The sequence below is a fragment of the Leptonychotes weddellii genome, chromosome 5 (genome assembly GCF_054177405.1).
Source record: "Leptonychotes weddellii isolate Sample4059 chromosome 5, ASM5417740v2, whole genome shotgun sequence".
Classification (NCBI taxonomy): Eukaryota; Metazoa; Chordata; class Mammalia; order Carnivora; family Phocidae; genus Leptonychotes; species Leptonychotes weddellii.
This window is the reverse complement of record NC_138373.1, coordinates 104,868,694-104,882,635: the sequence shown is the minus strand read 5'-3', so window position 1 is coordinate 104,882,635 and position 13,942 is coordinate 104,868,694. Positions and strand designations below refer to the sequence as shown.

Below are 13,942 nucleotides of genomic sequence, written 5' to 3'. Positions count from 1 at the left end.
AGCAGATACTGATTGAGCTTCTTCTTTGCCAAGCACTGTTTTATATGCTGAGGATATAATAGGAGGCCAGATAGATTAGATTAAAATCCCTGCCCTTGAGGGGCTTATATTTTAGTAGGTGAGACAGACAATAAGCAAGATAAATAGGTATAATATATGGTCTATTAGATAAGAGTAAATGCTTGGAAGAAAAAATAAAACAGGAAAGAGGAATATGAAATGTTGGCGGCAGGGTTGAAATTTTAGATGAGGTGGGTTTTGAATAAAGACTTTAAGGAAGTGACGGAGCTGGCTATGCATTTATATGGGAGGAAAAGTACTGCCAACGGGAAGAACAGCAAATGCAAAAACCCAAAGTGGGATGCACCTGGCACATTCTGGGAACATCAAGGCTGGATTGGAGAGAACCGGGGATGGAGAGTAGTTGGAGATGAGGTAGGGGAGCTAACAGGAACATTTTTATATAGGCCCTCATCAGTCCTAGTAAGGACCTCGGCTTTTACTCTACATGGGGGGCCATTAGAGGGTTTTTAGAGGAAGAGTGACATGACTGGTCTGACTTACATTTGAACAGAATCACTCTGTTAGAGAGTGCAGGAGTGCACAGCAGAAGCAAGCAGTCCATTTAGGAGTCTGTGGCAATCATGTGAGCAAGAGGTGGTGGAGCCTTGAGCCAGGATGGTGGTAGTGAAAATGGGGAGAAGGGGTTGAATTCAGGGTATATTTTGAAGTTAGAGTGACAGGGTCTGATGACGGGCCAGATGGGGTGGTATATATGAGAAAAGAATCAAAAGCTGCACCAAAGTTTTTGGCCTGAGCAACTGCAAGAGTGGAGTTGCCATTAGTTGAAGTAGAGGAAAGGGTAGAAGCAAATGGATTAGGAGGTGTGTCTGCAGCTCAGATTTGGACAAGCTGAACTTAAGAAGCTTGCAGGCGGAGGTATCAAGTGGAGGCTGGTTATATGGTCCTGCAGTTCAGAGAAAAGGCTGAAGATACAACTTTGGGAGTCAGCAGCATGTAGTTAGTTTTTAAAGCCACAAAACCAGATGAAATGGTTTCGTTATTGAAAGAGCACAGACAGAAAGAAGAAAGGTAGTCGCAGGACCAAGCTCTGGGGTACTCCAACATTTAGTGGTCAGAGAAAGGAGAAGAAACCCACAAATGAGGCGGAATGAGCCACCAAGAAGGCAGGAGGAAAATAAGCTGAGTAGTGAGTGTGGCATTCTGGAAACCAGGATAAGAAAGTGTTTCCAGGAGTTTAGTGATCAACATTTTAAATCCTTTTGATGGGGAAAGGAAGGCAAGGATTGAGTATTCATCAGTATGATATTGATATACAGTAAGTTTTCTGCTCAATCCCTTCAAGAACTTTTGAGGGGCAGGCAATCCATTAAGCTACTTATTTGTTACAGCAAAGATGTATTTGGTTCCTGCTGTGTGGTGTAGACACTGTGGTAGGTATTTGACTCAGGCCAATGACACACTGTACCTCTGAGAGACTCAGAGTTATGAGGAGATAAACATGTCAGCCTGTGAATAAGGTATGCACAGATAGCCCAGTCAAAGAGCCCCTGGAGTGGGAGCTTCTTGAGGACAGGGCTCCTGTTTTATTCATTATATACCGCAGTGCTGGCACATGGTATATGCTCAGTAAAATGATGAATAGATGAATGTGTGCTCTGAAAGCACCAGTGATGAGGTAGTTAATTTCATGAGCATAACAAAGAAGGTTTCACAGAAGAGGTTATATTTGAATCCTGAAAGGAGACTCAGACATTCATCAGGAGAGAATGAAAAATACAACCACTGGTTGGCCCTTATTTATTCCACACATCTCTGTTTAAGCAGCCGTGGAGGCTGTGTGATGTTTCATACAACTTGACTGCAGAGCCACATGGAGTTACCTTTGTATGCAGCTCAGATATTTGTGTTTATCAGTAAAGTGTTATCATCACTTTAGGTGAAGTGGCGTAGCCCATAATAAATGTTTTCAATCATTAATGCCTAGCTAATTGATAGTCAGGAGGATCCAACCGGCCTCTTTGTAGTTTGTTGTATTAACTGAACCTTGGCCAAGGACTGGTCATTCATAACCTCATCTGAGTGAGCTTGATATTTACCAGGCTTCCCTGGGGTGCAAGTGCATGCTAAAAGAACATAAAAAATAACAGAATGATTAAATTCTTGTGGGAATTAATCAGAGAGGATAGCTTAAAAAAAAAAAAATCTATTTTAAATAAATCACCTTTTAAGACATGACTGAAAGGAAGAGTGTTCCAGTAGGGGTAATGAACTACACAAAGACGCAGAAACCAGACGGTGTAATTAACATGCCTGGGGGGTTACTCTACTGAGATAGATAGATTAATTTGGGCCTAGTTCTTGCGTCTCTTCTCACAACTTCCTGTTTCCTAGCCCCTTCGTGGCTTAGAAGCTAAGATTCTGGGAAGTTTTCCCCCCAGAATGATGGGGGCTTCCTTTTCCTTTTGGGCTCCTTTAGAATTAATGGCACAAGGTGATCTTGCTTGTTTCCCCATTCTCTTTTCTAATCACTTGCTCTCTGCTCTCTGTCTTCCTTCCTGGCAGAAAGCCCCAAAGAAAGCTCAGAGCCGACGGGTTCTCCAGCCCCTGTGATTCAGCACAGCTCAGCAACAGCCCCTAGCAATGGCCTCAGTGTTCGCTCGGCGGCTGAAGCTGTAGCTACCTCGGTCCTCACTCAGATGGCCAGCCAAAGGACAGAACTGAGCATGCCGATACAGTCGCATGTGATCATGACCCCACAGTCCCAGTCTGCGGGCAGATGATGCCTCCCCTGGTGGAGAGGTCCCCAGTCAGAGCTCGCCCGCCCGAGAGCCAAGAGAGATGTCATCTTATCGCCTCCCGTCTGCCTTGGACATGGCAACATGGGGGGGGGGAAATTGTGTGTTGTGAGTAACGGACAGATGCGGGGCTTTTCAGCCACATGGTCATGTACATTAATACCTGTACTAGGAGCCTCCCAGCCCCAGAGCCACATAGATCATCCCCTACGGGGGCAGTTTCTGATGCACCCACAGCCAAAGGCCTTTCCAGATGGTCCGAACAATCACCCCTGCCCGTGCATGTGTACCTGTCTCTTTTAACACTAACCCTTGCACTGCTAGATTTTGGGTTTCTCAGTTCCCTCTCTTCCCACTAAGCCATGGCTGTTACCTTCCTGTTCCTTAGCAGCACGCCACTTCCTGCTAGGTAGAGGGAGGCTAGTATTGATGGCAGGTCACCCGCTGGCCCGCCCCAGCCACCCAGTGGGCTCAGGACTTGATCTCCCATTAATTGCTTATTTTATCCCTTTACCCCCTTCCTGAAGTCTAGTTCAAACATTCATTTATGGCGAATGTAAAATTACCCTTGATGTATGAATTAGCAGTATTTTCCAGCTCTTCCATAAACTTTAGTCCTTCTCCCTACCTGCCACCAAAAAAACCCAAAAACAAACAAAAAAAACAAAGCAAAAAGAAAGAAACAAAACCCCAAGAATTTTAGTCCTTTTTCAGCTATTTCCAGAGCTATTTGGGTCTCTCGTTTTGTGTCTTGAGTTTTCTCAGTCTACTGGTGGGGCCCTTTCCACCTACCACTAAGCCTTGGCAAGATCATCTTGTGGCCTTATTAGCTCTTGCTCGTTGGTGAAAAGGGAAAGTGCCCCAGGTGTGACTGGCTGACCCGCCTCCTCCGCAGTCCACCCTCCTGCAGTGATCATTAGGGCAGGCAGGAACAGGAGAGTTTGACGCTCGTTCTGTCAGGTTACTGGATTGATTCTTTATGTCTTAAAAGAGTTATACTGGCCAAAGCATACATAACTCCTTTTGGTCGTCTGTCCGCACCTGCCTCTCCCTCTTTGTTCCCCTGCCCGGGTCACTGCCTCTGTCTCTCTCCAGGTGCAGCCCTCTGGAGCTGTTGTGTAGGGCACTCTTGCACTTCCTTGCTCTTCTCCCATCTCCCAGCCTCACCCAGCTGTCTTCTTTTCCGGGCTAGGGTCTTCTGTTCACAAGTGTCCCTCACCCTGGATCTCCCTTCTCTCGTTCACCAGGCTCCTAGGCTAGCCACTAGGTCTCTCTGCTCCTGTAGTATTTCTTCAGCTCTCCTCTGCTTTCTGCCCCCCTAGATGCAGTGTGTCCCCAGAGGCCTGGCCCCAGGACTCTGAGGCATCAGAGCCAGGGTCCTGAGTGGGTTTTCTTGAGGATGAGGTAGGATGGGAAGAGGCAGGAAAGAGGAGGCGCAGTATTGATCTCAGCAGAAGACCCCTGTTTGGTGAAGGTCTGGCCTGCCTGGGAAATTGGTGACTATTGCTCTCAGCCATTCTTACTGTGAGGAGTTAGGTTACAGGGGGAGAAATTCATCCCTCTTGTCCCTCTTTCTTCCCCATTAAGACTTCTCATCTTCCTTTGGCTCTGAACTATGCAGTTTCTACCAGGGCCATAGGAAGCAATCCAAAGCCAGAGGCCTGTGGATAGATAGGTCAGCTTTAATAGCCTGTCAGTATGAATCCCTTCCAGTTGTCCCAGAGCCACCTTCTGCCATCTGCCCAAGCCAAGAATGTCCTTTTCTCCCTCTCTCCTACCTCCATCTTAAATTTACATACAGAATAACTGCCAGCTTCCTTTCTTAGTTTGTCTTCCAGAATTGGCTGTCATGGGGGAATGAGGGAACGTTCTAAGCTGCAAGATTCCCATCTTCATAGATGATACACTGGTGAGCCAGGCAGAGGACATGTTCTATTGTGTCTGTTTTAATTTCCCCTCCTGCTTTTCAGAGCCGGTGCTGAGCAAGACACACCTGGTGAAGAGAAAGGAGAGAAAACATGATTTTCTCATCCTCTACCACCCGGGACCCAACAGGAACAGCCCCTGAGGTGACTCAGTCTAGCAAATGGCATGGCAGATGGTCAGGATGCCACTTACCACCTCCAGGGACTTCATTTGCCTTTAACAGTTCACAGCCATAACTTGTACTCAGGACTTTTCCTTTAGACGGCTGTGCCCTGGGACTTCTGCTTTAGTTGTGTTTCATTTTTTACTTTCTTGATTTCCCACCAGCAGCCTTGCCCTAAAGCTTGACTGAGTTTATGGCTCCTAAGGAGCCTTCGTAAGACCCTTGACTATTTTTCTTCCCACTTTAGTCAAGTGTTTTTCAAGATAAGAATCCTTTTGTCACTGCACACATGCCCTGCCTTACTGCTTGGCCTTGGAGGAAGTTTGAGTCCTGTCTGTCTGTCTGTCCCTGGGTAGGATAGCTAATTTATTTAGAGGGTCTTATTTAGTTTCTTAGTCCCCACGTCTCATTCTCTTGAGTCCTTCATTTTCATTGGTAGGAAGTTATTAGGGACCTAAATGAGGGGCATTGCCAGAACCTAAGTAGTAAAGCAGTAGGAAGGGGCAGGACAGAACCTCCTAGATCACTCTTTAGGTGGTCCGTGACTATTGCTTATCCTGAGACTCTGTCATAGTTAAGGGGAATGTCACGTACCTTGTTACTGCTGCCAGCCCTGTGGCCACTCCCCTTCCCCTCTGCTTTCCAAACTCATCTGGACCAGAACCAAACATCATGGAGGGTGTCACTTAGCCCTTCTTACTGACCATGGCCTTTCTAGGGGCCTAAGGGAAGATACTTTCTGAAAGGAGCTGGGAGTATGGATGCCTTGGGACTCTTCTGAGTGAACACAAGACTCCGGCCTCCCGCCTCATCTGAGAGAGACAGCTGGTAGATAACCAAGGCCATAGAGAAAGGTACCAGACCAGGTTTGCAGTCTTGCAGACTTTGTCCTAGTCCTTTCAAAGAAAGCTTGCTCGGAATTGAAAAGTCTGGGAAAGCTTCCCTCACTGCTAAAGAAAGCTAGAAAAATAGGCCCTCCCTTACTCTTTCCCTGTTGGTTGTATGCCCCAAATCTGGCTTCCTTCAGCCTCCACTCCTCTCCTTGGCCCCGAGCACTAGACCATATACTCCTGGTAGTGGTAAACAAGGAGATGGCCTCACTGAACCTCTTTCACCTTGCCGCCTTCCCTGTGCCTGTTCTGTTGTTCTTGGCTCCTATCCTGATTCACTGCCCTCCAGCACCACCCATCCTGGTTGACGGGGTACTTAACTATAACCATGCCCTGTCTATAGCCTGAACCACCAAGCAGACACCAAAATATTCCTCCTGTGGTTTCTGAGGCTCCCGTGCTCCACACTGAGAGGCTCCTTTAAAGGTGCTAGCCCTGAGACCGCCCTTCCCCCCGAAAGCTCCCTCTTTCTTTCATGACTTCCTTCCCATCCCCAAATCATTATTTTTCATTAATATTGTACATTGTATACACAGGAAGGAAATGTATTCTTTTTTTTTCTTTAATTTCATAACCAGTCCGTTTAGAATCCAGTCCTCCTAGTTATATCACATATGCCTTTGTTGATATGCTCTTTCTGCTTTCTTTAGACTTTTGTTTGACAGGGGCGGAGGGAGGAACAGGACAGGCGAGGGTCCTAAGGCAGAGTAGAGGATCCCCCTTCCTACTTCAGCCTCCCACAACCCTAACCATCCCTCTCATAGTATAGAACTGATTTCTCTCTGTTTGTGTTTGCACACATGCATGTACACAGACATAAATCCCCACCCACCCACCCACCCCTGAGTGGTGACCCAGCAGGAATGAGCATCAGCTGCTGGCCACCATTCCCACCCCCTGTTACCAGGTCGTTCGTCGCTCTTTGGGGTAAAATGCTACCCCAGATTGAGAAGAAGCTGGGGAGAGTAGGGCAGGTTAAGGCGGCTATGTCCTCTGTAGGTGCAGGTTTGTATTTAGCTGCTAGGGTTTATTTTATTTTTTTAATGGGGAGCTGGTAGCACAGAGCTATCTCACCACCATTAGCTACTGGTGAGTGCTGTTTCAGCTGTAAGAAATGGCCAGGAGCACTAGTTCCATTGGCTTTCCCTTAGGGTGGTGGTTCTCAGGATGTGGTCCAGGAACAGTAGAGCACCAGCAGCACCAGCATCTGGGAGCTTGTTAGACATCATGTCTGGCCCCACCACAGACCTATTGAATCAGAAACTCGGGCTGGGCTCTAACAAGCACTCCACGTGATTCTAATGCACACTAAAGTGTGAGAACCATTTCCTTAGGGGCAAGCTGGGACATCCTTGTAGGGTGTCAGGGATATTTTAAGTACCATCCTCTGCCTGAGCACTAACACATTTTTCCATTTCCTCCAGTCCCTCTCTCCATCCCCATTAAAACAACAACCACGTCATTCATCTCAAAATCTAGGTTTGTCTTCCTTCTACTTCCTCCTAAAACCTGTCCTGCCTTGGTCTGGACAGGAATTGTCCCATATTCCCTTGCAGACTGGTCACTCCACATTCTTTGTTACAGGAAGGACCGGCTGGAGCTCTAGCTGTCCTGTACACACACACACACACATACACACACACACACACACACACACACATCTACACACCCCTTTCTGGCAGGGAGATGAGCCTCCAGCCCCAACAGTTGAGGCTGCTGCCTCCTTACATAGTATCTGTTGAAAGAAAGCCGTGTGTATCTATGGTTATATCTCTGTTCATCTGTATATCTCTGACATGTAGCAACGCCTCTCCATCTCATCAAGAAACTCGACTCTGGGTCTGGGTCTCCTCCAGTCCCCAGTGGTGGACTTTGACATGTGCGAGGATGTAGTGCTACAGGCTGTTTTGTTACAAAACTGTCTTGTCCCTTTCCCTGCCACCCAACTCAGCATGATCCCTGTGAGCAGGCTCTCACAATCTCCTGGGACGGGCTGAGGCAGAGGCTTCACTCTCTTCTCCCTCCTCCTCCCCTCTCCCATCCCCCTTACCACCCAGCAGTTATCCCCCCAGCCATGCCTTCTCCCGCTCCCCCTCGCCCTGACATATATTGTGCCTTATTTATGCTGCAAATATAACATTAAACTATCAAGAGAACCACTGTTATGTCTAATGCTTCAGTACTCTCATCTACAAGTCCCATTGGCCGCTCTTTCTGGGAACTCATTGGGCTTTCATGTCTGTGCTCTTCCTTGCTCTCCCATTTCTGAGGACAGAAGGAGCAGGGATTCTTATCCCTCCTTCTTATGCAGGGAAGACACAGCCTAAAGAAGGTAGGTGGTTTATATAAATTACAGAACATGAAAGAAGGCACAGAGACCAGGGCTCAGATTTGTGCACTGCCCTGGGGACAAGGGCCCTCGGCATCCTGGGAGCCTCACTGCAGAACTCTTGCGCTTTATGTGGATAGGGGATGGTAGGGTGTCTGAAGGCAAGCGGCCTCTTCTCTTTCAGTGTTTTGTCCCCTCCTTCTTCCCAACAATAGAAACCAAAACAAGCCCTACTCTCAGGAAGTTTCTGGCACGACTGGGGGAGTGCACACATAGACAACAGAGAGAAAGTGAAGCATTCTATGATTGTCAGTTCTGTGGATGTGGGGAAGAGCTTGCTCAGGAAATGAGGGGTGGAGCTTGTTTAGAAGCAGGTAGGAGTCACAAGAAAAACAGGTAATGGTCAGGAACTATGGCGAGAGGTAGGGCAATCTGTATCCCTAGATAATTAGCACAGGTGAGAAGAGTGAGCCAGGCTGAAGAATTTGACCAGGAGGTAGCAGGTGCCTCTGAATTTTTCTCAGTAGAAGAGGAGTGACACGGAAGCTGTTTGCGGTTGGTGTTTGCAATAATTGACACAAGTAGGGAAACTGAGTCTCTGGAGGACAGTGGGAAAGGGAGTGGTGATCTTCACTGTGTTGTGGTCAGGAGCGCATGGGGTTCCAGAGAAGGGTAAGAAAGTAAGTATTTCTTTGGTATTTGCTGAAAGCCAAATACCAAAGCCAAGATTGAGATGTTTTGGAAGAGAGGAGACTGAAGGTAGGGTAGTTTCCCAAGTTCTAGAATAATTAACCCATTCCCACTGCAGGCCTATCTTGTTTTATTGCAACATCGCCTTATTATGCTTTGCAGATAGCGTGCGTGTGTGTGCGTGTGTGTGTGTTTTGTTGTTTTTACAAATTGAAGGTACAAGACTTCAGTGGAGGAAGTAACTGTAGTTGTGGAAATACCAAGAGAACTAGATTTAGAAGTAGAGCCTGAAGATGTAACTGAATTGCTGCAATCTCATGATAAAACTTGAACAAATGAGTTGCTTCTTATGGATGAGCAAAGAAAGTGGTTTCTTGAGATGGAATCTATTCCTAGTGAAGATGCTGTGAGGACTAGAAATGACAAAGGATTTAGAATATTATAGGGGCCCTGGCTGGTTCAGTCAGAAGAGCACACGACTCTTGATCTCACAGTTGTGAGTTCCAACCCCAGCTGGGTGTAGGGATGACTTAAAATTTAAAAAAAAAAAAAAAATTAGAGTATTACAGAAACTTAGTTGATAAAGCAGCGGCTGAGTTTGAGAAGTTTGACTCCAATTTTGAAAATTCTGTGTGTTAAAGCTGTCAAACAGTATCACACACTACAAAGAAATCGTTTGTGAAAGGAAGAGCCAATTGATGTACCCAACTTCATTGTCAATTTTAAGAAATTGCCACAGCCACCCCACCCTTTAGTAACCCACCAATCTGATCGCTCAGCAGTGAGCAACATCAAGGCCAGAACCTCCACCAGCAAAAAGATTATGACTTGCAGGGTGCCTGGCTGGCTCAGTCGGTAGAACATGGGACTCTTGATCTCAGAGTCCTGAGTTCAAGCCCCACATTGGGTGTAGAGCTTACTTTAAAAAAATTTTTTTTAAATAACGACTTGCTAAAAGCTCAGATGATAGCATTTTTTAAGTAATATTTTATTTTACGATTTTATTTGAGAGAGCGAGCAAGAGAGAGCAGGGGGAATGGCAGAGGGAGAGGGAGAAGCAGGCTCCCCGTAGAGCAGGGAGCCCGACGTGGGGCTCGGTCCCAGAACCTTGCGATCCCAACCTGAGCCGAAGGCAGACGCTTAACTGACTGAGCCACCCAGGCGCCCCTAAGCAGTATTTTTAAATTAAGGTATGCACATTATTGTGTTTTTATTTTCAGATATAATGCTATTGCACACTTAATAGGCTATAGTATAGTGTAAACATAACTTTTTTTTTTTTTTTTTTTTTTTTATTTGTGAGAGAGAATGAGAGACAGAGAGCATGAGAGGGAAGAGGGTCAGAGGGAGAAGCAGACTCCCTGCCGAGCAGGGAGCCCGATGCGGGACTCGATCCCGGGACTCCAGGATCATGACCTGAGCCGAAGGCAGTCGCTTAACCGACTGAGCCACCCAGGTGCCCTAAACATAACTTTTATATACACTAGGAAACAAAAATTTTATTTGACTCTCCTTATTGTGTTACTTGCTTTATTGTGGTAGTCTGGAACTGAACCAGCAATATCTCCAAGGTGTGCCTATACCTACCAAAGGAGAGAGTGGTCCCCTCCCTCCTGGACATAGGAAGTTAGCTAGACCAGACCTTTGCTGAATTGAGCCTCAGCTCAGGTCCACTTGTAATTGATGATCAGAGATACTAGGAGAGTCAGGGTGGCAAACATTTATTAGCTGCTCTGCTAGATGGAACACTAGATGCTTTGTATTCATTAAGTCATTTACTGTTCGCAGCAACCTCTTGATAAACAGGAATAGTTGCCTCATTTAAGATGAACTGAGGTTTAGTTTGAGACATTTGCCCGAGGCACACAGTGACGTGCAGGAGCTGGGATGAAAACAGCTCTGTCTGAGCCCAGAGCCACTCTGTGCAATCTAGAGGCCCACACCCCTTCACAACCCTGCTCCTCTGGACTTCTGTCAGGGGAGAACAGAGAAGTGGTACAGGATCCATTTCCCACAGAAAAACCATCTGCCCATGGACTAGATCGTCCCTTTCAAGAAGCAGTGAAATTCCAAGATTTAGTGATGAGGAGCGTCAGGTTCTGTGCTTGGGACCAGCTGGGGGACAAAGCATACAGAAGGGTTCACCCTAGCTTAGGCCGGATTAGTATCTAAAACATCCAGATGGAAAGCCACTCTAACCTACCTATCCAAAGTTATAAATTGGTTTCTAGATGCCTTGCTTTAAAGGGAGCAGGGATCCCCTTAACAAGAAAAGACTAGAGTGGAAGAGGGACATCTGTCTTCAAATATGTGAAAGGCTTGCACACATGAAAGATGTGCAATGTTCCGTGACTTAATGGGGCAAACTGAATCCCATGGTGGAGGCCACAGGAGATGGAAGCCAGCTTGGTGCCCGGATAAATCTGCCTGATCACTGTCTCAGCAGATGGAAAGTTCGCTGGGGCTCATGTGTGCAAGGATCAGCACTGCTAATGTTTTGAGGACGCTTGCTCTGTGCCATATCTTGTGCTGAGTGGATTACAAAAAGTATCTCAAATAATGCTTTACCCTAGAAAGTAGTTCCTTTTAATGTTGCCATGTTTTAGGTGAAGAAACTGCAGTTTAGAGAGCTTGCTTGCCCAAGACTGATCCACAGGCTCTTGATGCCATGGCACCTCTCCAGCATAGGCTAGAGAACCACACAGGGGGTGGCAGGGCAGGGGGTGGGGGGGGCAGTGATGGCTGAGGAAGGGATTCTAGGATCAGAAGGAAAACCTCCTCTCTTGAGGGAAAATGATTTTTTCCTAAAAAGCCAAGATTCTTGTCGCCTGCCCTAACGGGTCAGAACCAGGCAGGGTGACTAGAAGGAGGTGGACGAAACCAGATACCAACCCCAGATCCTGCCCCTGCCTTTCGGGGACCCCTTAGAGTCAGGGCGTTAAGAACCTCCATCTACCCTCACCCTTCACAGAGCAGAAAAAGGAAATGGCCGGCTCTGACAGTGCAGAGCTGTGGCCACAGGGTGGCAGCAGTGCTTCAGCCGCAGAGGCTGGCTCCAGAAGCCCGGGGGAGGCAGATCCTGAGCAGGGCTCTCCCGTGAACACGGGGTTTGTCTACAAAGATTGGAAGCGATCCCCACTTTCTGTGAGCTCTGAAACCTTTTGGTCTCCTCCTACATCCCACTTTTCTATCCACAGGCAAATCTGAGGAGTGATTCCATTTTTAACCCCCCCAAGGCAGACATCGGCAAGGGTGTGAATGGTCTGGGTGACCCTGACTGCAGCCACAGTCCCGAGAGGGACCAGGCTGGGTCATCCTGGCTCGCTCTAACCCTGTGGCTCTTCCTACCTTCCCTCTGTTCCAAGACATAGTGCCTAGACCTTCTTGACAGGACTTCCTCTATGCTTTTATTCTCCAAGTTAGGAAAGAGAGGAGGTGATCAATTGGAGCTCTCCAACCTGTTGAGGGATTGGGGGTTCTTGAAGGCCCCCAGGGCCTGGCTCTGACAAAGCGTCCGCAATTAATGATGCTTCTTGAGCTCTGGAGACAGGATTTATGCATCTAATAAAGTCTGTAACTCCAGGCTTAGGGGCTGGGGGCTGGAGGCTGGGAGCAGGAAGTCCCGGGAGTGCCGTGGGAGGGGATCCCAGGCGGCTCCTGATGGAGCGGTGCCTTTCCATTGCCTGCTCCAGACTCCCCCTCAGGCTGCTGCGGGGTGGGGGGACCGGGCCACAGCAGGGATAAGAGGCGCGTATGGCTGCGGGAAGGTGGATGGCAGCATGGAGTCCGGGCGGGCCGCAGTGCTGCTGCTGGTGCTGCTGCAAACACACTGGGGCTGTGCCAGGGGACCGGGGCACGGAGGCGAGGGAGACCAGGTCTTCATGGTAAGTTACCACCCCATCCCCGTGTCACCATTTCTCTTTGTTTTTATTTTTTAAAAGAGTTTTAGAGAGAAAGAGAGTGGGAGGAGGGGCAGAGGGCAGGAAGAGAATCTCCAGCAGGCTCCACGCCGGGTGCAGAGCCCGACGTGGGGCTCGATCCCACAACCCTGAGATCATGACCTGAGCCGAAACCAAGAGTTGGCCGCTTACCCGACTGCGCCAACCAGGCGCTCCCCCACACCCCCACGTCACCATTTTTTTACCTCGGCTTGAGACTCGTGCTCTCAGTTCAAATACTCTGGCTGCCAGGATCTTCAGTGGGTCCACACATCCGAGGAAGTGGCTCCTCAGCCTCCTACAACTGGCCTCTGGAAGTCACTCCTTTGCCCTTGTGAACTAAATGAAGGCCTTTGCCCATCTTCCCTCCCCAATGCCCCTGAACCACAGGAGGAAGATAGTGGACCCCACCCACTGCAGGAGGCCCAGATCCCTGGGTCACTCTTGCGCTCCCTGCTCCAGGCCATGCAGAGACCCAGCCGGAGCCCAGCCTTTCTGTTTCAGCCCCAGAGGTGAGTCTAAGAGGGACATGGGCAAGGCAGGAGCCAAAGGGGAGGGTGGGGGCTCCAGAAGGGAGGTGCCGAAAAGGAACTACAGCTGAAGATGAATCTCTCCCAAGGTTTGGCACAACCTCCCGGGGCTCCTGGAGCAGCGAACAGCTGAGTCCCCGAGCTGGAGAGGGGCTCAGCTCCCCCTTCTGGAGCCTGGCTGCCCCTCAACGCTTTGGGAAGAAGTGACACGTCGTCCCTTGATATGTTTGCATGCAAGGCTCACAACTGGGCGCCTGGGTGGCTCAGTTGGTTAAGCGACTGCCTTCGGCTCAGGTCATGATCCTGGAGTCCCTGGATCGAGTCCCACATCGGGCTTCCTGCTCGGCAGGGAGTCTGCTTCGTCCTCAGACCCTATCCCCTCTCAGGTGTTCTCTCTCTCTCATTCTCTCTCTCTCAAATAAATAAATAAAATCTTTAAAAAAAAAAAAAAAGGCTCACAACTAAAAGTGCCATGCCTCCCCTGGCCACCCCCCCCCCCCAATAAAGTTGTCTGGCTTCTGAATCCACGTGTCTGTCTGAGACTTGGGGAGAGAGCCCCAGGGCAAGAGCCACAACCCCTCTGTCTCCACCAAACCAAGCTCTGCAGGGACTCAGGTGATGGGGTTCCTGGAGCTCACTGCACCCAGCTTCCCGCCA

General features: G+C 48.5%; 2 protein-coding genes across 5 annotated transcripts in view; both read left to right on the top strand.

Moving 5' to 3' along the window:
* The window catches only part of LOC102738150 (cyclic AMP-dependent transcription factor ATF-7), an 89,956-nt gene extending 81,998 nt beyond the window's left edge, over positions 1-7,958 (top strand). For all 4 annotated transcript variants that reach the window (XM_081821756.1, XM_006728691.3, XM_031019826.2 and 1 more), the window contains one exon: positions 2,587-7,958. In XM_081821756.1, coding sequence (XP_081677882.1) covers positions 2,587-2,804 — 218 coding nt within the window. In that variant the 3' untranslated portion in view covers positions 2,805-7,958. The remainder of the gene's footprint in view (positions 1-2,586) is intronic.
* Positions 7,959-10,265: 2,307 nt separating this feature from the next.
* On the top strand, positions 10,266-13,808 carry NPFF (neuropeptide FF-amide peptide precursor). The gene is made up of 4 exons (XM_081821757.1): positions 10,266-12,701; positions 13,146-13,267; positions 13,375-13,523; positions 13,739-13,808. The coding sequence occupies exons 1-3, from the start codon at positions 12,597-12,599 to the stop codon at positions 13,490-13,492; spliced, it is 345 nt and encodes a 114-aa protein (XP_081677883.1). The 5' UTR covers positions 10,266-12,596; the 3' UTR covers positions 13,493-13,523; positions 13,739-13,808.
* Positions 13,809-13,942: the final 134 nt, after the last annotated feature.

Excerpts from the sequence above, each read along its gene's own strand:
- NPFF (XM_081821757.1), top strand. The coding sequence starts at position 12,597 with ATGGAGTCCGGGCGGGCCGCAGTGCTGCTGCTGGTGCTGCTGCAAACA. Across the intron at positions 12,702-13,145 it reads AGGGAGACCAGGTCTTCATG|GAGGAAGATAGTGGACCCCA; the intron begins GTAAGTTACCAC and ends CCTGAACCACAG. Across the intron at positions 13,268-13,374 it reads TTTCTGTTTCAGCCCCAGAG|GTTTGGCACAACCTCCCGGG; the intron begins GTGAGTCTAAGA and ends ATCTCTCCCAAG.